The 23,789-nt window shown below is 36.6% G+C and overlaps 2 protein-coding genes across 4 annotated transcripts; one reads left to right on the forward strand and one right to left on the reverse strand.

Annotated features, from left to right (window-relative positions):
• The first annotated feature begins 283 nt into the window (after positions 1 to 283).
• On the forward strand, positions 284 to 17,006 carry LOC132300031 (sodium/proton antiporter 1). Of its 3 annotated transcripts, XM_059796958.1 has the most exons (12): positions 577 to 678; positions 982 to 1,182; positions 1,274 to 1,644; positions 1,738 to 1,914; positions 2,040 to 2,168; positions 3,740 to 3,916; positions 5,842 to 5,948; positions 12,029 to 12,149; positions 13,360 to 13,421; positions 13,539 to 13,841; positions 16,149 to 16,443; positions 16,532 to 17,006. In XM_059796958.1, exons 3-12 carry the CDS (start codon positions 1,642 to 1,644, stop codon positions 16,649 to 16,651), a joined length of 1,494 nt encoding a protein of 497 aa, XP_059652941.1. In that variant the 5' UTR covers positions 577 to 678; positions 982 to 1,182; positions 1,274 to 1,641; the 3' UTR covers positions 16,652 to 17,006. The 3 variants fall into 3 exon arrangements, with proteins under 3 accessions (XP_059652939.1, XP_059652941.1, XP_059652940.1); XM_059796957.1 differs by lacking the exon at positions 982 to 1,182 and having other exon boundaries at positions 600 to 678; XM_059796956.1 differs by lacking the exons at positions 982 to 1,182; positions 1,274 to 1,644 and having other exon boundaries at positions 284 to 678.
• Positions 17,007 to 18,143: 1,137 nt separating this feature from the next.
• Positions 18,144 to 23,106, reverse strand: LOC132300030 (D-3-phosphoglycerate dehydrogenase 1, chloroplastic-like). The gene is made up of 5 exons (XM_059796955.1): positions 22,342 to 23,106; positions 20,551 to 20,927; positions 20,360 to 20,470; positions 20,177 to 20,272; positions 18,144 to 18,977 (listed from the first exon to the last, which is right to left on the reverse strand). The coding sequence occupies exons 1-5, from the start codon at positions 22,886 to 22,888 to the stop codon at positions 18,306 to 18,308; spliced, it is 1,803 nt and encodes a 600-aa protein (XP_059652938.1). The 5' UTR covers positions 22,889 to 23,106; the 3' UTR covers positions 18,144 to 18,305.
• Between the last annotated feature and the right edge of the window lie 683 nt (positions 23,107 to 23,789).

Raw genomic sequence — 23,789 nt, forward strand, 5'->3', positions numbered from 1 at the left:
GAAAAAAAAAACCCATTTAATTTCACTTTTTTTTATTTCATTCCGCCTCATCAAACTATTTTTTTTAATAATTTAATCCGAATTTGAATTATTTTCCTTATGTACCGTACCGTCTCCACAGTGCACAAGATTTTATACAGATTCAAGAAATCGTCTTGTGTGATCGGTCCGACTAGTCGGTTGCATGTCATTAACGGACTAACCCTTGTAAGAAAAGGGTTAAATAGAGCTAATTCCGCTCATTTATACTGATTCCACTCTTAACTTGCAATTACCAAAAAAATTACTCCCACACACTTGCTCACTTACAGTCCTGACTGAACAAACAAAGCCTACCTCGTCGTCTTCTCATCTTCATCACCTCACCTCACCTCACCTGACCTCACCTCTCATCTCACTCTCCTTCAGAAACCCTAGCCCTAAATGTCTATTTTGCTCCCAATCAGAGCCCACATCCCATTCTCATCAACCCAATTCACCAAATGTTCACTTCTCTCTCCACCTCCCACCCAGTTTCTGTCCCAGCCTTGCTTGAATTCCTCTTTCTTGGGTCTCAGAGGTCCGAGATTGTTGCACCGCAATGGTGTTCTCGTTCGTGCCGAAGACAAGGCCAGAGACCCATCTTCTTCGTCGACTCAACCACCTCCTCCCCAACCAAAGTCCGACAAACAGCTTCAGGTTCATATTGATTAAATTCCAGTGAAATTAGGCATGGATTTAGTACTCTATGAAATCAATTAATTTGGGCTGTCACAGTATCGATTTGGGTGATCTTATCTGCAAATTGTGTATGAATTTGATTGAAATGTTGCAAATTGTGTATGAATTTGTTTGAAATGTTTGCATATGATTCAAACTATTTGATGAATTGGTGAAGGGTTTGGAACTTGGTCTCATTATCTAAATTTTATGATGTTTATTTTTGGCTAGAAATCTATGGAAGTACTTTTCTCGTCTAAATTTAATGTTACTTTTTTACAGAAATGTGTCACGCACATGTTAAGCTGCTTAGGCACCAAAGGAAACATGCACTAACCACCAAAAGCAAGACATGCCGTATATAGGAAAGTACTACCCTAACTATTTTCCTGGAACTTTCCCATTTGGTTCCTTGTTGAGAAAATCTCTTCTCTTGTTTAACTAAACAACTTCCCTTGAACTGTTACTTAGTCATCTACCGTGGTATGATACCGCACCTCATATGCATATTTTGCACTATGTTCATTTCCTTTTTTTTTTTTTCTCTATATATTGACCTTTAGCACCCCATCAGGAGCTGACCTCGTCATCTGGAGAATGCGATCCCCTCTGTTCAGTAGATGAAATGAGCTCACAAGATTTCGAGGCCGCTTACCAGCCAAAGACTGATTTGCTGAAAGCTCTTGCAATATTTGCAGCAGCTGCAACAGGGGCAGCGGCAATTAATCTTGTGAGCTCGTTTCATCTTGTGAGCACATGTTAAGCTGCTGAGGCACAAAAGGAAACATGCACTAACCACCAAAAGCAAGACATACCATATATAGGAAAGTACCGCCCTAACTATTTTCCTGGAACTTTCCCATTTGGTTCCTTGTTGAGAAAAAAATCTCTTCTCTTGTTTAACTAAACAATTTCCCTTGAACTGTTACTTAGTCATCTACCATGGTATGATACAGCACCTCATATGCATATTTTGCACTATGTTCATTTCTTCTATTTTTTTTTTTAACTCTGTATTGACCTTTAGCACCCCATCAGGAGCTGACCTCATCATCTGGAGAATGCGATCCCCTCTGTTCAGTTGATGAAACGAGCTCACAAGATTTCGAGGCCGCTTACCAGCCAAAGACTGATTTGCTGAAAGCTCTTGCAATATTTGCAGCAGCTGCAACAGGGGCAGCGGCAATTAATCATTCCTGGGTTGCTGCCAATCAGGTCCTCCTTTACCTTATTGCTTGAGTCTTTCAATTGTAAGTTTTCTGTGCTGCTGAACAGAAATAATGCGTATATATATATATGGACGTAATTGGAAATCTTTCAGTTTGGTTTCTCTGATACAGGATGTTGCTATGGTGTTGCTATTTGGAATAGGATATGCAGGCATAATTTTTGAAGAATCTCTTGCCTTCAATAAAAGTGGAGTAGGACTATTGATGGCTGTGAGTTTATGGATTGTCCGAAGCATTGGGGTAATATTTAGATTCACGTTTTGAATTTATTGACGACATCTGCTTCAGCTGTTGTTTATATTCAGTTCGTTTCCTGTCATTTGTTATGTAATGGGGTGACAATGGCCTAATATATCTGAATAGGAACACAAGTATTTGACTTTAGCTGATACATTTTTATGCTTGTTACCCGTGTCAGTTTCTTCGGCTTAACAATGGTAATCTAAATTCCATTTTTGTCATGCTTTTGGTTTGCTAATGTTGAAACTTGAGAGCAGAATCCACAGTGTTCACAGAGATGGACTTTGAGAAACTTATTTTCCAATTTCAATAATTCTAGCTTGGTTTTTGTCATTGTTCAAACCTGTCCCACATTCACAGTAATAATTGAATTGAAAATGAATACCACAATTCGGATTTATTAATATAGGTTTGTTGGGAAATTAACGTGAGAAAGTTAAAATTGGTATCTTCTCTCCGAGGCTAGTTTTCTAAGAGAAATGAACATAGGGAATGGGGACAATAAATTGTTAAGAAAACACAAAATGGAGGATTTAAAACTTAGGGTGTACTATAATCAGAACCTTTAAGGTTCCTTTGACGGAATCAGTATCCTTGTGACTGGTAGCTACAGCATCAGGTAACTCTTAAAGTGAAATTAGTGTCAACATATTTATTACTTATAAAAGATAAAGATGCTAAAGTTGAGTTGGTTTCTTAAAGTATTTTATTAGAGCAAATTACGCGGTTCGAGTTGCAAGACTTCCTTCAGGTTGACTTTGAAACATGCTCAAAAAAGGAAAGCACGAGATCCACCAGCAAGTTGAGTGCTCAAGAGGAAATATGCCATGTTCATATTTCTTGATAATATGGAAGCTTTTTTTTTTTTTTTATCAATTGCATCTCTATAAATTAAAGGGATGGCATGTGGGTGGGGCAGTATGTTTTTAATTAAATTGTTTTAGTACTTGCACTATGAAAACTCCCGCCACTTAAATAGCTTATACAAAATCTCAATTTATGTGTTCAACCTCTGTATTGCCCCAATTCTGACAACTATGTTACATGGATTCAGAATTTGGTGCAAAATGATAATGACTAAGCCTATTGGAGTATCTTGTCCAAGCTCGTGCATGATAATTGCTTTTAAAGTTCATTAAGCCACCCCCTCCCTCTTTCTCTTACTTAACTACATGCTTCACCATAATAATCCTCTCTTTCTCACCCAATAATCATATATGAAGCAAGAAACCAAATGCTATGTGTATTGGTGTATTATCGTAGCAGATTTTATATATTTATTTCATGTATATGCTTTTTCTCTGAAGCTATGATTCGGTGAAAAATAGTATGCTATTATTGAATTTAATCTTTGATCAATTGTTGCTATGGATTAGGATAGTACAATAACTACTATGGCAACCATTTTCGTGGTTGTATGACAAGTTCTGTATTAGTGCCTTTCTGTTAATTCTCTGCAGTTATTTTATCAGTTTTGTATCCCTTGCAATTTAGTTTTATATTTCTTTTGCATATTCACTCTCAGTTTATCTCGTGCATTAAATTTTATGTTGTCTAACTTTCTTTTGTAGGCCCCATCAACTGATATAGCTGTTTCGGAGTTATCACATGCATCTGCTGAAGTCAGCGAAATAGTGTTTTTCGTGCTTGGTGCAATGACCATCGTGGAAATAGTTGATGCTCATCAAGGATTTAAGCTAGTGACTGACAATATAACTACTCGAAAGCCACGGACTCTCCTTTGGGTGGTTGGTGCTCTAATTTTTGTACTATGGCCGCACTGACTTGTCCTTTCTATTGCGTCTATGTGTTGTATAATTTATTATTGAACATAAAGTTGACAAGGATTAGTTAGTGACTCCATCTAGCTTCACCTGTTAATTTTAAAAAATATATATATATAAAATAAAAGAAAGAACGACTTTAGCTACCTTTTAAAGTGATTTCATTACTCGTTTGTTAATTTTTTCAGTTAAATACAATTTCTTCCTTGAGACATCTTTGTTAACTGCCTTTTGTTTTCTATATTTGGCTGTACTATACTGTCCTGTAAATTATTTACTTTATCAAATGTTGTTTCATTCATATTGGTCTTTAAAATCTTGTGACTATGCTTTCTTTTGTTTCGGCTTCAGTACTGTATCCTTTGATGTTTTTAGCTATTTCTTTTGTGGATATCAACTAGAGCTGATGAAACTGTTATGAAATGTATTAAAGCTTCTATGACCAAATCTGAATAATATCCTATTTGAAATGTACTGCAATATAAGGAGCCTAGAGAACTACCGGAAAGATAGGTTAGGTCAGTACCCAGTTTACCCCTCCCGGCATCCTCGATTAATGGTATCTGATTGGGTAATGACTCTTCGTAGTTTTAAAGTCATTTCTAGATATTTTCCCTACCCCCAAACAAAAGAAAAAAAAAAAAAAAAATTCTTACGCACAAAAAGTGGTTAATGTTTTCTACTAAAGGGCTGAAGCAAGCACAGGATTATCTAATTAATGTGTGTGTGTGTGAGAGAGACGGATTAGCCTCTTATTGTTTGTTCTTTTTTTTTTTTTTTTAGGGGTGCGGAGTGGTTGTTGTGGGAGTCGACAATATTGTGTCACATGACCATTTGTATATTTGGAGCTATTTTTCATGTTCTGTAAACTATTATATGGGAGTTAGTGTCTTTAATATATAGGTCTTTTGTCCTAATTTTGTATAAGAATATAATGAACTTACTTCCCCATTCTATGTGTTCAGGGTAATAACTTGCAAGTGACCCTTGCTCATAACCATAGACCCTGCCCCTTGATCCTACCCTCCAAAATTCTGATGGAGGAGGGATTTGATGCCAGCCTTCCAAGTCTCTTGTACCCCTAGAAAGAGACTTTGCCTGCTATGCTTTCCGGACGTTTCTGTGGCCATTGTCTTAAACCACATATTTGGAAAGGACAATAGTGAAGTAAATTTCTCAAAATGAACAAGATGATAAAAGAACATCTAATTGTCCATTTCTTTTTCTGTCTTTTTCCGTCACCAAATGGTATTCTTATATTGACAGTTTGGCTCCGTATTAATTACAGAGATCTAAGCAACATCTTTGGTCATTTTATGAAGGATACATGTAACATGAGCAGAGGGCCTCTTAATCAAGAAAGATTCAAGTGCTAAAATTATGGGAGTTCATCATCTATTTACTATTATCACTTTTATCTGCTAGATCATATGTAGAATCCATGCAACTAAATTTAGGGAATCCATGTTGTGCCTCGAGGGGCATCCGCAACATCATTTTGTGAAAGCACTCTTTTGAAATTACATTTCTTTGACATAATCTAGATTTGTCATAATCAAAGATTAAGCTATGTCCTAACTTAAAACTTCCCTTATTTACTACTTAATTGAACCATAGGTTCTTGGTAATACGGATTTATTTATTTATTATTGATTGATTGAAATGTTTTCCATTGTAAGAGGGCATGGATTAACCAATGTAATTGGGGTATTAGTGGCTGGTAGACAGAAAGAACTAAAAACAGCTGCATTCAGAATAATTCTTCGTTCTAATTCGCTTATGATAGTTTCTTTCTCCTTCTTCTGGAAGCAATTTACATGTGGCAGTTTGAGATCAGTGGAGCAGCTTTATCATTTCTAGTTTCATTTACAGATTGTGTTTGCTTGCAGATTGGTTTTGTGACCTTTTTGCTTAGTTCAGTCCTTGACAACCTGACCTCCACGATTGTCATGGTTTCTTTGTTGCGGAAACTAGTACCTCCATCGGAATACCGAAAGTATGTCCTTGTGATTGTACTTTGTCTTCTTATATGGTTTAATAAAGCCACTAATGTTGCATGATTATTCTGTTATCTTTCTCAAACTTCTCTTGTTCATCTCATGAATATTTGGTTTTTACAACTTATAACTTTTGATGAGTCAACCTTGGAGGTTATTATGATTGGCTGAGAAGATTTGGGATAAGGTTTGGGGTTAATTAGGATTGTATTCAAGATGAGTAATTGAAATTAGAAATACATTGAAAACCTGGAGGAATGGCTTAAACAACAATCAAGTGTAGAAGTTCTTATCCTGCGTTAAGGGTAGCACTTGCAAGTGTAAAAATAGAACATAAAATTTAAGTTATAAACTTCAAATTCCTTTGAAAAATCTTGTTCAGATGTGCTGTAGAATCAAATTTATTGAAATATGAAACCATGTTAATGGAAAGTTGGAGAAGAAGATGAATTTAAATCAATTAACAAACCTAGAAGAGACTTCAAGCTAGAGCTTTGTTCTTTGATCAGAGTCCTGCCAATTGTTGATAGTGATTTTATGGAGTTTTTTACCTTCAAGTAAGAGAAGAAAGGAGTCTTGAAAGTCCAAACACTTCGACTGAAAGAGAGTTGCGGGTTCCATATTTTGAAAAACGAGATTTGTTTTCAAATATATTTCAATAACTTATACACATTAATCAAATACCTTATTTACATATTTAAGTTAAGTGGAAAAGCTCGACTTAGGTGACTGAACATGTTAAGTCATTTTGCAATAAAGTACTGTGGTAACGCATTTTCAGCGTCAATGAAAAATTAAGTTTCACTTAAAATGAGTCAAAATTTTAAGTGAATTGAACTTATCACTTAATAAACTCAGTGAGAATATGTTTAAATTTTTATCAATTGGACAAGTTTACCCTTCAAAAAATAAAAGATTTTAATACTTCAAGCATATAAAATTCAACACTTAAATATTCCCAGCACTTAAATTTCACTTTATCAAACAATTCCTTACATATTCCTAGCATATGTTCATCGTATTGATGTTTTAGTCAAGATGATGTAATACCCCAATTACGTTGCTTTGTGATTTAATTGCATTCTTATATTGTAAGGAACAATTTTATTGGTCCATAAAACTTTACTTACAAATTTGAATGTTTCATTAATTGGGATGAATTCTCAGTTTTTGTAAGCTGGAGTTGTATGCAAGTTTACTGTAGAAAAGGCTTATAAGTTTATAACCATGTCAATTAAGAGTTTCTTCTTTACTTGTTCCATGGGTTAGCATCTGGGGCAGGTATAATTGGAATTTTGGCCTGTATCTTTTTGTGTCCATGTCAATTTTGATTAATGGGGGCTCCATTTGATTTCTCTAGAACTTCTTAGAGACTTGAACAGGAGATCCACATTTTTTCTTTCAGCTTTATAATCATTGTTGTAGAATTTAAATATTAAAGTTACACCCTCTCAAACAGCTTAAGTTTTTAAAGTAGATGGTTGTTAACATGGTATCAGAGCAGGCAAGGTATTGTGTTCAAACCTCATCATCACCCTAATAATTAAAATTTAAACACGTGTTGGACCAAAAGAAGGCCACACGTGAGGTGGTGTGTTGAAGGGTTTAAATGTTATACCCTCTCTAACAGCTTAAGCTTTTAGAGTAGATGGTTGTTAACAATCATGATAGGTGCTCTCAGTGTAAAAAGCGCACACACTTGTAAGGAGTTCTTACACTGACTTGTCAGACACTATTTGACACATAGACCATGTAACTAATGAATCTAGCACGTTATAAGAGTTTCTTTTTAACATGGAAAAAAACATTATCATAAGAAATTCAAATTAAAGGTTCATGTAAAATTTGTAAAAGTTTTATCATATTTTTAAAGGGAAAGGAGTATGGTGTTACTTAAGGAGTGTGCATTGAGCTAGGAGCACATATATTTTACATAGACATGCGTATACCATGCCGTGTTCTTGATATGTCTTTAGAGACCATAATTATATATTTTTGAGCAATTTATGATGATCCTGTCATATAATGTTTACTCATCAAATACCATGATAATTTCTATACAAAATTGTTTACTTTGTTACTGCCATGTCCTCACTGTATTCATATCCTACTTTGAGATTTGATGTTTCAATTTGTGTCGTGTCTGTGTCCATATCCATAATAGACGGAAATCTCCTCAACAGTTTTGTGGTCGGTTGGGAAGGAAGGAGTCAGGCCCGGACATGCACTTTGAAAGCAAACCTACTGATATGCACTCATCAATAGTCCGTCCTGATTTTCAAATTACCATCATATCTCCTTCTGTGTAATATATCATCCTTGTATGTAGTAATAGCTATTTGCAGCAACTCAAAGGCGATCATCTACTTAATGACTTAAAAAAGTTTCATGGCATTTCTATGAGGCAATAATAAAGTCCTTGAGAGTATCATGAATTGCTGCCCAACCTCTGATGCTCTTTTTGCACGTCAAAGTTAATAGTACTTTGCAAGTAAATTTTTTTTTTTTTTTTTTCTTTTCTTCTTCTTCTTCAAACTGAACTAATGAAAAGAGCATGGTAACAAGAAAATAGTCAAGTTATATCCTTGGAAAGATGCATCGTCTGTCTCACTGTCATAAGTCTCTTATGATAATATAAGAAGCTGAGAAAGCACAAAGAATTTGTGTTGTTGGACGGCTTTAAATTTCAGAGTTTGATTATTGTCAGGTTTTGTGGCTAAAGTAAGTGAAGACATTGGGGAATAAGGGTTTTTGAAAGGTGTAGGAAACTGGTGAGATATGGAGGCATTGATTATGAAAGGGAAGAGTGAGTTTGGGATTGTTCTGGGTCTTGTATACAGTACCCATGACCAGTAACTTGGGCTGTTATGGGTTCTTTTGGAGTGGTATGGTTGTATGACAGGAGGAACAAATTAGTTTGTTCACTAGGGTATATGGAAAAAAAAAGAAGGTTAATAAGATCTGGTTGTGGATTATAATTCTTTGAAAATGCACAAGGATTTAAAGAACAATAAAAGAAAAAGTAGAAGAAGAATGTAGGATTTACTCATAAGGTCCATTAAGTATCATATCTAAGTGTTTTGTATTGCATCAAGGCAAGCAATCTGTAAAGAGAATGTTAGGCCTTGCTGCTGAAAAGGATGAATGTGTTTCTCTGCAACATAGTAGAATCAATTATTAGTTGCTTGAATGTGCCGTAAAAGGATTCGAGGTGGTCAGCCTAGGTGGAATTCAAGGCAGATCCAAAGAGAATAGAAAAAGGCAGTGAGTAGGGGCACTTCCTCAAGTTTCCCTTGGAGAGGTAGAGGATACGAGGGTGGTGGTTGAATCCTCCTAACACAAGGGTTCAGTGCCCTTTATAGAGCATTGGAGGAGTGAATAACCATTGGGTGATGAATTACTGACCACTGGATGTTGTCAAAGGCCAAACACACGTCAAATATTCACATAAATATATTAATATAATTATAGTGATGCAACAAGACAAAAGAGAGAGAGAGGAGTGAGAAGGGTCTGGTTGGTAGAGAAGAACATATGGCTATCTCTAGGAACTGTGATTCTCCATCTGCTCTTCTAGTCTGGTCGAGAAGCGGCCATGCAGAGTTGGTGCTCCTTGACAATTCATGAACTTCAGCCTCCAAGCCAAATACTCCTAGGCTCCCATAAAGTGGTATTTTGAGGTATATGCAAGTCCCTCAAGCTCTGCCTTAAGCCTAGGCAACTTAATTGAGATGTCACTTTCTAGATTTATTCTTAGAATAGGAGCTCCTCAATGTCTCCAAATGAGTCCTGCAGAATAGATGTACGCGATGTATAAGATATAAATATTACTGTAGAGCTTTGATTATTAAAGCTAAAGCAAACTCCCCGAGAGACGAGGCATATGGAAGATCCCTGAGAGGTCTTCGAGACCCTGTACAGAATTGCGACATGGGATTATCTGGATGTTGATGTGTCCTTCATGCCTTTACTGGCACATTGAAAGGCTTTAAAACTTACTCTCTCGAACTGGAAGCATTATGTGTCTTTATGCAGACCTCTAAATGGTCTTAACTCTACTACGTTCCAAGTGGTAGAGAACAGTGGCAGCGGCAAGTGTATAAAAGGCGTGGCAAGGAGGGCTCTAAGGCTTAAGCCTTAATCTGGCACATGCTAGAGGATGTGGGGTCCGCTTGGAGTCTTGCATAATTGGGGGGTTTGGTCAAATTGCATAGTTATGATAAATTGCATCAATTATGGTTAATTACATAGTTATGGGAAATTGCATCAATTATGGTCAAATTTTGCAAGTCATTATTGGTTACTTTTATTATGCTTTAGAGTCGACTTTTGATTACCTCAATTATTGGGTAATCTAAGGGTCATAAGTTGCTATAAGAAGGGTATGATGTAAACTAGGTGACTCGGTGAATGAATGAAACAAAAAAACCTTTTGAGATTTCTTTGTGAGTGATTCACAAATTATGAGGGTGTGAGGCCTTCCCTAGGTGTGATGCCTAGACCCTATTGGAGTGATTCCAATAGGTTTTTGTTGTTTTCAATCCGTTCTCTCTACTAACAGCTTGAACCATAGCTCTGCTTATTTGAATTTCCAGCCAATAAGCTCCTTTATATTTCAACTATTTGAGGCTACCCTTGTCCTACATCAGTTTTCTTGGTGAGTGATTCACAAGATATGAGGGTGTGAGGCCTTCCCTAGGTGTGATGCCTAGACCCTATTGGTGTGATTCCAATAGGATTTTCTTATTTCAAATCCTTTCTTTCTACTAACACCTCTTGAACCCCAATCCTGGTCATTTGAACTTCGGCCCAAAACTCTTATTTGCTTTCTTCTATTTGAGCCTGTTCTTGTCCTACACTAAGCTTCATACTGAGAAATTGGGACTTTGACTGGTAAAACTCATATGAACCTAACTACAAAAAATGATCCAATAGCTCAACTTGACCGAGAAAAAGACCCACGGACCTTAACTTCAAACTGTGTCCGGCAAATGTAGAAGTTAACAAAATATCTTCAACTGTGAAAATATATGTGCTTATGTTAAATTAAATTAACAGCAAATTTACTTAAGAGATCCTCTAATAAGTTCAACTACACTTATGCAAGTTTCCTAGAGGGTCTCACACAATTTAACATGTGCCAAATGGAATTTAAGCTTCTGAAGCATTCTTTCTGTACCTTAATATAATTATAAAGGGTGCTGCTGCTTGGCTCCATCACTTTGTGGAAGTTAAATTCTTTTGTCTATGAAAACCATGGACCTTCTATTGAACAAGAAGTTTCAGTAGGATTTAGGGAATAATATTCTGTGTCTAATTTAATTTTCCACCTTTCTTTTGGAACTCTTATTGTTGTGGAGTCCTTGTATATGATATTGGTGGCTCTAAAAAATTTCACTTTTTCATTATTATTGATCTTGCGGTTGCAGAGTCTTATATTACAAAAAGATTGTGACGTAATAATAGTTAAATATGTTTTAACTGATCCAATGGGATTATAAAGAGATTGATCTGATTTGCAATAAATTAGTTTATTTAATTTTTGTTTCTGGGAGTAATTTAGAAATTTTAGTTTAATCTAGAATGGGTCTGGTTTATAGGTTTAATTGTACTTGTTTTATCCGTATCTACTTACATGTAACTTATTTAGGATCCAAGTTATTTCCAGACCAGGATTACTTAGGACAAAATAACTTAGGGTAGCTGAAAGAGAGAGAGAAAAAAAAGAAAAAGAGAGAGAGCTTATATATGTGGTAATAGAAGATAGCTGTGAAGTCTTTCTGGAGAAGCAAAATTCATAATTAATTGTATTCTTTCTAATCTCGATCTCTTTCCTTGGGGTTTATTTTTAGCCCATAGCAAATTGACTATAATGCTGGAAACTTTATTTTTTTGTCTAATCAGATTCAGCAAATTACTGCTTTGGTCTGTGTGTTCATGAGTCCACCTTTGATCATGGTCATTAAATTCTATACTGGGCTACATTCCATTGTCAGTAGCTTCTTTGCTATTGTCTTCAAGAAGTCGTTTATCAATTTGTTCAATACATATTCCTTACACAAAAAAATTTGGTTGACAGGATTCTTGGGGCTGTTGTTGTGATCGCAGCAAATGCTGGTGGTGCATGGACTCCTATTGGTGATGTCACCACTACTATGTTATGGATACATGGTCAAATATCCACGTTGCAGACGATGAAGGTCTTCTCTTTGTCCTAATAATCTCACTCCTAGTATACAGTTGGCCCCTGTGGTTTCATTTTTCGTACCTTCCTACCATCTTCAAGGGAAACCATGCATACCAAGATTATTACTTTCTGGGAGAATCTTGTATTGCCAGGAAATAATGTGTTTCATACTTCTGACACGTACTTATGTTACATGCAAAGCATAAATGGGGATAGCATGGGGCTCCAATAAAAACAACTTAGTAAGGTCTGTTTTCCTCCTGACCACAATTAGGACTCAAGCAGTGTTAGCATTTATGAGTCACCCTGTTCTAGTGACTTAATAGCAATACTAAGTTATATGATAAACTTAATGGGAATTAAAAATGACATTTATCTAAGGGGCTTATTATAAAGAAGGTAAACAAAAAATTATGGTTGACCAATTAATAAATAAAAAAAACACATTAGAGATGCTGTGGGCAATCTGGGTTGAGGCAGTGAGAAAAAAGTACGTATAAATTAACAAAGGGTCTGAGTCTGAAACTAAAATAGAATTGGATGGCAGAGAAGAAATAGTTTAGCCAATCCTGAGTAGGTGAGCTTAAGACTATCTTGAGATGAGCTTCTCCTTTGTGTGGGTGTGCATCTTGGGGGGGATGGGGGGGCCTTTGCGTGTGTGTGTGTTGTGGGGGTTGGGGGGTGGGGAGATGGGTCTGACTGATAAAAATGTGCAGAAAAAGATTATGGCATCAAATGGTTTTGTACAATTTAAATTCTCTCTACTTTTGGTAGTGGAAATTTTTTTGGTTGAATTTTTCAGGACATCGACTTTGGGTTAAACTTCAGCCACTCAAGGAATTGGAATAAAAATTCTTGTTAGTTTAAGAAATCAACATAACTACCTACATAAATAGTCATTTATTGGTAAACTGATCAAATAAATTATAATTTGGATTTGATCACTGCATAAAATACATATGGTCTTGCAATAAAAAAGTTACAACCATGTTTTAAGTAAGCAGTTGAAATAATTCATGGGATAAAGCCAAGGATGATCATGACGATGACGATGTGTGGCCCTTTGGTCTTAGACCGTTAAAAAGTGACCAATTGCAGTGCTTTAGTTCATGTTTTCAGTTTGAGGCTTGGAACTCTATTTATTTCATCATCGTCAGAAATTCTAATAATGTAGCAGCGGCGGAGCTAAATGATTTCTATAATTGAATTTTTTCTGCTTACAGGACTTGGTTATACCTTCCGCTGTTTCTCTGGTTGTCCCACTGGCTTTGATGTCCTTTACTAGGTATTTTTCTTTTACAGTCGAACCAAAGTTGAGGAACTTTGAGTTTGAAAGGTTGAATTAAGATTCATGATTAATTGATTATGAAGAAATCATTTGTCCCTTCTGTTTTTCGTTCAGTGAAGTTAACGGGAAGGAGCAGGACTCTTCCAGTGTTCTGGCATCCGAACAGGTGGCCCCTCGGGGACAGCTTGTTTTTTCTGTAGGCATTGGAGCTTTGGTGTTTGTCCCTGTGTTCAAGGCTTTAACAGGGCTACCTCCTTACATGGGTATGCTGCTTGGGCTTGGAGTTCTTTGGATCCTGACAGATGCTATACATTATGGTGAATCTGAAAGACAACGATTGAAAGTACCACAGGCTTTATCACGCATTGACACTCAAGGAGTACTTTTTTTCCTTGGAATCCTTTTGTCTGTCAGCAGGTATACAAGAATACCATCTAAACTTTTGTACTGTTCTACAATGTGAATCAAATGCACATAAGAATATGTCAGAGTATCTTTTTTCTCATCAGTTTAGCATTGTGAAAGGTCAAGGTTCAGAAATCACGCCTCACTTTGTACCTGGTCTGGCAACCTAACTGGTTTAGTCACGACTCTGTATCATCAATTGACCATTGAATGAGACAGATATAATTGTTCTCTATGAAGCTTAATGAAACTTCCTCTGTACTGCATCTAAAGCTACTTTCTTGTCTCTGTCAAATTCACATCGTTGTCATTTCTATTAAGCTGTCATCGTTACAAAAATTGGATAAATTTGTTATAAATTTGTTTTTTACTGTACGAATCTAAATTGCTCTTCTTAGTTATTTTGTCACCATTTGTTATTAAGCGGAATATTGGGCGTTAAAAAAGCAACACGAACAATGCATTCATGTGGTGAAAATGTGGGAGTTAAGATGGATGGCAGGAATAACTAGGAGAGATAAAATTAACAATCAAAGTATTAGGAGAAAATTAGGTGTGGCGCCTATTAGTGAGAAAATAAGAGAGAGTAGACTTAGGTGGTATGGGCGTATTCAATGCCGGCCTATAATGCACCCATGAGAAGAGGGAGATTGATTATCATAGACAGTAAGAGACAAAGAGGTTGAGAAAAACTAATATGGAATAAAGTGATAAGAAATTATTTTAAAAAATTAAATCTAGTAGGAGAAATTGCTTATGATAGAAAAAGAGTGGAAAAAGATGTAACATGTGGCCAACCCCGCTTGTATGGGAGGAAGGCAATGATGATGATGATGAACTTTTAGAGAACCAGCAAACTAAATAGGCAAGCCTAGGATGTCTTGAACATCTATAATTAAAACTAATGGATGATGATGGTGACGATAACGACAAGAATATTAATAAATTTTCTTATGGTCTGTGATCTTTGACAAAAAAATTAGTTTCTGTTACGTAGTATATTTTATTTGAGTTTAATGCTTTGTGCCAAGGTAAAAGGTTGAAAGAAAAGAAAAACAAAGTTTGTTTTTTCATAAGTAGATTTGATGTTCTGAAAATGGCAGGAGGCATGTCCTGTGGATCATGTGAGTCAAATTGCAGACTGCTGGGTTACTACTGGCTTGGAACAACCCTGGTTTCAAGTGAACATATGCCAATAAGTTGTCTCTTTGCTGCAATAATATTGAAAGCTTGAGGAAATTTTATGGATCACTTTATTGCCCAAAAGTTATAATGATTTTGACTGTCTCAATTGCTTGACAAGGTTATTTTATTTGATTTTGGCTACAGAACTCCTACTTTGCATAGGAAGCCATGAATTTTGCAGCTTTCTTCTCCTGATCCTTGCCTATGTGCACTTCATTCGATAAGGCTTTGATCCCTTTTTTTCATGTTAGATATTTATATACTTGAAGCAATCTCATTTCTTTTGGCACGAATTTCAGTGCAAGTTTCTGGCCAATGGACTTAACTGCAACCTTGTTTATAGAATTTTTCTGAAGCAGGTTATTGACATTCAATTGGGTTACGCAGGTTAATAGTTCTTCTTTGTTGGGGGAGGTCTGAAGATCATTAATAGGCCCTAATAATGCATTGTACAGTTAATCGTTGCAGACTGCGTTTAAAAAAAATAATGATTTGAACTATAATTACCTGAAGTGTATTTTCTCTTGCTATATCACTCACAATTGATAGCTACAATCTCAGTAAAAATGCAATATGCATTTTTCGTAATTGTCACTTTCTTTTATCCGTCATTTTTATGACTGCATGATGCATCAAGTTATCATACTAGTGAGATCAGGGACGGATCTACATTCAAGTCAGTGGGGGCACTGAGAAATTTTTTTTACAGTATTATACCATGTTAAAATTTCCTTTTTTAATTATATACCTTTGAAATTTCAACATTGCCCCCACTAGAATTACTAAAAAAATTCACTATTGCCCCCTCACATAAGTTTCTGGCTCCGTCCCGAGTGAGATGCATGATTTTGAGTGTCTCTGTTGGTTGTCTAAACTTGATTAATATTTCTACCACTTTCTTTTATCCGTGGTTTTATAACTGCATGAAGCATCAGGTTATCTCTAGTGTGACGTGCATGATTTTGAGTGTAATAAGCATTTGATTCTGCAATTTATTCATGAGACGAACTGTTATTTCATAACATGTTGAGGGCAACACATTCAACTTTTTACATCTTTTTGCAACTTTCTCATCTGTTGGGATGGTACCAGGAGGTAAAATTATTCTGATGAATCTTGAGACTTAATTTGCAGTCTAGAGGCATCAGGAGTTCTCCGGGAATTGGCAAATTATCTTGACGCTCAGATTCCAAATGTTGAACTGATTGCAAGTGCAATAGGGGTTGTGTCTGCAATCATAGACAATGTTCCGTTGGTTGCAGCAACAATGGGAATGTATGATCTCACCTCCTTCCCCCAAGATTCCGAGTTTTGGCAGTTGGTTGCGTATTGTGCTGGCACAGGTGGATCCATGCTGGTTATTGGCTCTGCAGCTGGAGTTGCATTTATGGGTATGGAAAAGGTGGATTTTTTTTGGTACTTACGGAAGGTATGTACTTCTTTCGATGTTACTCTTTTTTTTTTAATGAATAATTTAACTTTTCCTTGCCATAAATGAAGTCATTCTCCTTCTGCAGGTTAGTGGTTTTGCTTTCGCTGGTTATGCTGCTGGTATAGCTGCATATTTGGCAGTTCATAATCTCCACATCTCCATCCCCACAACTCTAGCTCAGGCACCGTTCCTTTCCGGTTCATAAATGGTATTGCATCAAGAGGGGCAGTAGCCGGCAGATGTAGCCATACGCATTTGTTTGATCTAAATGGCAAAAATGTTGGGAAACTGAAAGTTATATGTACAAAACCCTATCTAGAAACAACAGAAGCTTGATGGAGGGATGGTGATATTAGTTAGATTGATTAAGAAAAGAGAGGGTTAATTAGATTGATGCCCCATATATTTTACATCATGATGCCTTCTATTGAAAATGTAATTTTTGATCGTAGTTGAATAAAAATCATTTTGCCAGCACAACTGGAATGGTGAAATGTTTCCCGCAGTAGATTTATCTTTCTGAATGTATAGAGGACCTAATGGAAAACTCCTTTGGTTAAGGTGGGTTCTTGTGATACGAATAAGAGTAGGATCTGGATCTGGGATCCCAATCCTCTTCAGTACACTTTTCAATTTCATCATATTTACTTCGAAAATTTAACCATTTTCAATGATGAATTTCACCTATTTTTACTCACTTGTTAAAAAAGTGAAATTCGCCATTTATTCAAAATGGTGAAATTCAAGTTTGCTGGAGGCCTGCAATAATGCCTTCCCTGCAAAGCTCTTGAATTGTTTCAGCTCTCCGTCTTTTTTTTTCTTTTTTTTTTTTCATGGCAAGAATGATAAGGGTAAGTGATTAAAGGAGAGGGCGAGGGTGCAACTCGGACACGGGCTTCCGGACAGGAGCAACCCCTCGGACACGGGCTTCAGGACAGGAGCAACCCCAACCACTTGGGCTGCATGGCACTTGCCGGCCTAGTGAAAAAGCAACTTAATATTGCACGTGGTTGCACCAGTAAAATTAGAGCCTTGTCCATGGCTAAAATTACAGCAAATACACAAACCAACCAATAGTGCTTTCTTTTCAAGAGAAGTATCTGATAGATTCTGCAACAAATGGTGCTAAAGAGTTTCTTACATGTGGTTAATAAGGAAAATGAAAATTCTAGTTCAGGTGGAAGACAACAGAGAACACCAGCACGGGTAGCACAATTGTTGTAAGCTGCTCTAAAGGTCGAGTATACAAGTTTTTGTGATAATGCTCCCTTTCTGTAACCAAAACGAAGCGAATAAAATGAACATCTGAGAATCCATGTGTTAACAAACGGCCATGGAAAAGATGACACCCCGTCTTAACTTTCTCACCGTGGTTCAGAGTCGCCCTAAACAAATGCCAAGGTAAAGAAACAGCTTGGTTTTGACGGATTAAACAGCTAACCTTAGAGCAGCCTATCAGTGCACCCCAAACTGTACAAAGTGACATTTCAATCACTCACATAAATTAGGGTTTCCTCTAGTGCCCAGAATCATGTTTCTAATCAGTTAACGGCACCATCTCTGTACACATAACAAAATAACCTAGGCTTACATTAAGCTGTTTCATCTGTAAGAAAGTTGAAACACGATTCGATATGAAGAAAATACCAACAAAACAAAGTATACTGTTACGCTGTTTCATCTATGAGAAAGCAAAGTTGAAACAAAATTTGATATAAAGATAGCAACTCAATAAAGTACAATATAAATTGCACAACCATTATTCGTTTCACCTCCTTAAAGCTACCACCACATGACACAACAAAAATAATCAAAATTGGGCACTAATTCATAATGGAAAGATATAGATAGATGACACCTTATAACTTAAGGAATACAAACTCTTCGACAGCTGGAATCTCTCCGATCTTCTTCAGAGTCTCCTTGCTGGGTTGCTCGTCCACTCCAATTGCCATTACAGCTTGCTTTCGTGGAGCAATCCTTCCGACACTCATAAAACTCACATTCACATTCTCCTCTCCTAAAACGCTACCGACCTTTCCAATCATACCTGGCTGATCAACCTGTCTGCAGAGTATAATACTACCTTCCAAGCTCACATCCACTTCGAAAGATCCTACCCTCATCAAATGTGGAATCCCATCTTTCACGCGTCCTTCCACTTTAATCTCCCCAGAATCGGAAATGGCACTGGCAAATCTTGATTCCACATTGGCAATCTGAACCTGGATGAACTCAAGTGGATTTTCGGGCGAACCATCCAGAAGGATTCGTTCTTCAGATATCCGCAATCCTCTCTGTTTAGCACTGAAATCTGCATTCACCAAGTTTACAAAAACACTGGAAATAGGCTCAATAAGACCCTTGGTTATCATAGCACGGAGCAGCCTTGTGTCGAGGTCGTCAGGGGCTCTAGCAGAAGCATAGGTCACTTTTACTGATTTCACACCACTTCCACCTGCTACTAGTTGAACAGCCAGTCTACCAAGTTTCTCAGCAAGTTCAACATATGGTTTCAGTTCTGATAGAACCTACAGTTTAGAAGGAATAATAATTATAAAACCAACACGCTTCAATCATTTTTCCAAAGAAATTTCCACAAAGTTATTGTCAATTAAGAAGAAGTACTCCCTCCATTCCAAAATATATGTCGCTGGTTGAGACTCCCAACTTTTTAAGGGGAAGAAAAGTGGACATTTACTTTAGGACATCCCAAAATGGAAATCGTAACATTTATTTTGGGGTGGAGAAAGTATTAAACAAAACAGAAATGTGGTAAACCGCAGTCAATCAAATGTTTAGTCACAATCTCTACTTTCCTATCCAGATTCTTGTCTCTACACTAATAAAGTTCCTGATTTAAAAATCAAAAAAAATAAAAAATAAAAAGTTTATCTGGGCACACAAACATACTAAAGTAGACATCTAGATTCTAGACCATTATCCTTCAGACCAGATAAAACATAAAAATAGCTCTAATGTGGATGACAATGCCATTTTTAACCAGAGTAGAATGCTGGAGCGCAATTCCTTTTTTTGTCACTATCCAATAGAAACTCTTAAATGATGCTATAAAATAATCCAACTCCATACTCCATGGTTTGCTAGTCCTTTTTTCAGGATGATAAAATTTCAGATTTCCAAATTGAGAACAAGAGTAAATATTACCGAAGTAGGAAGACTAGAATGAGTGTTCATCCAAGAGTAAATGGTCAACAAACACCCTCTTTTTTACAATATATGGTAAAAAAAGAGAACTAGAATGACCGTTCATCCAAAGAGTAAATGGTCAATAACCACCCTCATGTTTAGATTTCAGAGTATGGGAAGGATTGGAGCCGACCCCATTCATATAGGATTATGGCAAGGATGATGATGATGAAGATGAGAAAGGAACTTTTTATTAGATGACATCAATAAACAATTACTCATTCTTTGAATACTGAGTTGGCTGATTAACACCAATATTGTCCGTTTAAATTTAAAACTAGTTCATTTGTTTTTAAAAAAAATAATAATAATAAATCTAAATTGAAATCCAATCAACATCTGCAAAAACTGTCATTGTGCACCACTTTATAAAATGTATTTAAAATGAAAAAGAAAGAAAGGATTAAGCATGGAATTCCCTTTTCAAAGAAAATGTGGATCTTGAGAATAGAGGGAATAAGGACAATACTACAAAAAAATTAAAAAATAAAAATAAAAGAGAGCAACATTTTAATGATACCTCAGCAGGAACCATTGGTGCATTGACTGCAGTAGCAGCAAGCTCCCCTTTTAGGGCTCCAACAACGGCTTCAGCTATTTCAATGGCCACTCCTTCCTACACATCAAAATCAAACATTTCAATGACATGGTAAGAAAAAATACTTCAGCATGACTATACGTTAATAACAATCATCTAACACACCTGAGCTTCCATAGTACTTGCACCAAGATGCGGAGTTACGGTTATGTTCTCATGCTGCACCAACTTGCTATCCTTTGGTGGTGGCTCTTCTGTGAAGACATCGAGTGCAGCCTGCAAGAAAGAGATAATATTAGTCACTTTCTTCCACAAAAACAAATTTTTTTGTTGTCCAACGATGTGAAAGCAAGAACCTGAGCAACAATGCCTGCATCCACTGCCTTTACTAAAGCTTCTTCATCAATCACTCCACCACGAGCAACATTGACAATCCGAACTCCTTTCTTCATCTTTGCAAAATTTTCATCATTGAGAATCTTTGATGTAGCCGGAGTAAGAGGCATGTGAAGTGAGATAAAATCTGCAGATGATATGGCTTCATCAAAAGACACAAGCTCCACGCCTATTGCACGGGCACGATCAGCTGGGGCATACGGATCATGGGCAATCACATGCATACCAAGCCCTTTGGCACGCCTGGCAACTTCTGTTCCAACCTTCCCGAAGCCCATCACAGCAAGGGTTTTGCCAACAAGGGAAACACCCACATATTTGTTCCGCTGCCATTTCCCTGGATCGACCAAATTATTAAAAGGATTTAACATTTCCAAGATGCTAGTTAAAGCCAGTGTATGACAATCATGATTATCAGCATCTAACATCTTACAGAAAAAAGGTTCATATGCAAATGATTCCAAAATGATAATAATAATAACAGTAAATAATAATAATGGTTATTCAATGGTCACAGCAAGGGGAGCTCCAATGGTGGCAGTTGTCTGAGCTGATTTAAATAATAATAAATCAAATAAAAATAGAAACAAGATATGCAAGCTAATTTGATCAAATAACTGTATATCGACTTGTAGGATACCTGAATAATATTGGTTGTGGACATACTACTGAGTTTTTTTTTTTTTTTGATAAGTAGTACAAAATAAGTTCTTTCTTTATTTTTTTTGTAATTTTGTGGTGAAGTTACAAATAAGTTTCACGGTAGGTTTCTCAAAATCAGAATCACGAGAAATGTTAAATGAGTAAATAGCCACTAAGTTGTGTGTTCTTAGTGTACTTTCAATAAATAAATAAAAAGAAGGTAAAAGAAAATGTTGGCCAGTAACCAAAACATTGCTCTTTTTACTTTCTTTTAAAATGAAAAAGTTGATATAATATTTTTAATTTTTTACTGAAATTAGGATTTAACTATTAAGACGAGAATGGGCAGGTGAAGTGGTGAACTTTTACTTACAACAGCAATAGTGATCATGGTGTCGAAGAGGGCAATGGCAATAGAGTGGTCATTGCAATGATAGACAAAGTAAGATTGACGGAGAACAGTATTTCCAATGAAATACTAGAATTGGTGCCAACTGTAGGAGAGGGATCCCTATTGGGGTGTGAGCAGATTGATATGTTAAACAGACCAGTGCAGTGATGATACTACTTCATACTTCAATCAGTTGTCCGATGGTGGAGTGGTTATCCCCGTGGCGAATATCTTTTTTCTTCCATGTGAAAAGCAACTATTCTTCTTCTCAGGACAAACCTCTGTAGTTCATCAAAGATCACAGCTTTATACGCTTTTTCCAACTTCTTGTGTTGCCTTTTCACTTTTAGAATCCAATATATGCACACCCATATTGAAATGTTAACCAAACAGTGCCCAAGTTGCAAAATCATTAAGTAACTTCCATCTCTTATGTGCATGTCAAAAAGTTTTGATTTTGTTGAAGCTTACCATTCTTTATGTCATAAAAAACAGATCCAATAGTCACAACCACCACCCAAATCAGATCTGAAAAGTCTCCGCTAATGTGACTGTCACACAGCCTTCAATTTCCACATCAAAATGTAACCCCACACTCATAAAGCAGATCTAAATTAGTCTTCACTATAACATGCAGATAAAAGCCTTTTAAGCACAACCTGTTCGAAGAAATGCGTAAAAGAACTCAAGAGTTGATAAAAGAACAAGTAAAACTCACCTGCTTTCACAGACGCATCGGCCTGCGCGATGTTGCGAGCCATGGCCGTGAGAAGCGCGATTCCGTGCTCGGCCGCCGCAACAGTGTTCGCCGTCGGAGCGTTCACCACAAGGCACCCGTGCTCCGTCGCGGCGGCGAGATCCACGTTGTCGATCCCGACCCCGGCGCGTCCGACGACCTTGAGCCTTCCGCCGGACGACTCGAACACCTCGCGATTTACTTTGGTGCCGCTGCGCACGATCAGAGCGTCACAGAGCGAGATCTTCGTGCAAAGCTCTTCGGGACTCAAGTTGTACGAGCAATCCACGTTCGCGAAGTCCTTGAGCAGGTTGAGCCCGGCCTCCCCGAGCTTCTCGGCGACGAGGACGGTAGGTTTGGCGTCCATCGCCAACACGACGAACGACGATGCGGCTCGGCGGCGGTGGGAGAAGGCGACGGAGACGCCGAAGGCGGAGGAGTGGGGAATCTTCCATGAAAGAGACGAGGATGAGGTTTTGTTGAGAGATGAAGTGCTGGAGAGAAGGGTCGAGTAAGCAGACGCCGCCATTGCTAAATTGTGTAGTACTCTCTCTCTCTATTTTTTTCTCTATATATGTTTTTATATATATCTATATGGAGGTTGTTGATGGAGTATACAGCTTTTCAATTGGGTGGGTTGGTGGTGTGTTTAGAGTGGGATTTCAGTAATTCAGAGAGAGAGAGATTAGTGAGTGAGTGAGTGAGTACTAAAGTCGCAAGCGCTGATAATTGGTGAGAAAGTTGGTGGGTATTGTGATTTTTTAATCCAAGTGGATCTTTATTCATGCATCCAAACAGTACATACAAATATGAAATATGGTACTGTATTATTTCTTATAACAAAAAATACGATTAAAAATTCAGCATAAAACAAAGTGAAACGTATATGGTAGCATTTATATATTATAATAATTATTATTAAATCAAATTAAAATAATGATGTGTACATATTATAATTATTATTATTTTCATACTGTTTTTTTTAACTTTTTTCAATCATATTTCAATATTTAAATTGTATTAAAAGAGAAATGAAAAGATTTTATGCTTGTAATAACATCATAACACATTTATGGAATAACATATTTATATGTCCATATTAATGTCCACTTTCAATTTTATAATTTTTTAGAGGACATGTAATTAATGTATTAATCCTTTCAAAATTTTAATATGTATATCACGGAGTATTATTATGTTGGGAGACTTTTAAAATTTTACTATGTGAATGATAACTTTGGAAAGATACTTTGACCTTTTAAACTGGACAATTATTTTAGGACAATTAAATAAAAGAAAGATAGACAACTAATATTGGACGGAGTATATTTTTTACTTTGAGAAACAATTTTGTATATTGTTTTAGCAAAGTAGATATAAATACATAATTAATCATTCATCGTGCGCGTGTGTGTATTCAAAATTTTATG

The sequence above is a fragment of the Cornus florida genome, unplaced genomic scaffold, assembly GCF_030987335.1.
Source record: "Cornus florida cultivar Cherokee Brave unplaced genomic scaffold, ASM3098733v1 CherokeeBrave_3.0.0_Hap2_Chr03, whole genome shotgun sequence".
Taxonomy (NCBI): Eukaryota; Viridiplantae; Streptophyta; class Magnoliopsida; order Cornales; family Cornaceae; genus Cornus; species Cornus florida.

Excerpts from the sequence above, each read along its gene's own strand:
- LOC132300031 (XM_059796956.1), top strand. The coding sequence starts at position 424 with ATGTCTATTTTGCTCCCAATCAGAGCCCACATCCCATTCTCATCAACC. Across the intron at positions 2,169-3,739 it reads GGATTGTCCGAAGCATTGGG|GCCCCATCAACTGATATAGC; the intron begins GTAATATTTAGA and ends TTTCTTTTGTAG. Across the intron at positions 12,150-13,359 it reads CCACGTTGCAGACGATGAAG|GACTTGGTTATACCTTCCGC; the intron begins GTCTTCTCTTTG and ends TTCTGCTTACAG.
- LOC132300030 (XM_059796955.1), bottom strand. The coding sequence starts at position 22,888 with ATGGCGGCGTCTGCTTACTCGACCCTTCTCTCCAGCACTTCATCTCTC. Across the intron at positions 20,471-20,550 it reads ATGCAGGCATTGTTGCTCAG|GCTGCACTCGATGTCTTCAC; the intron begins GTTCTTGCTTTC and ends TCTTTCTTGCAG. Across the intron at positions 20,273-20,359 it reads CAAGTACTATGGAAGCTCAG|GAAGGAGTGGCCATTGAAAT; the intron begins GTGTGTTAGATG and ends TTTGATGTGTAG.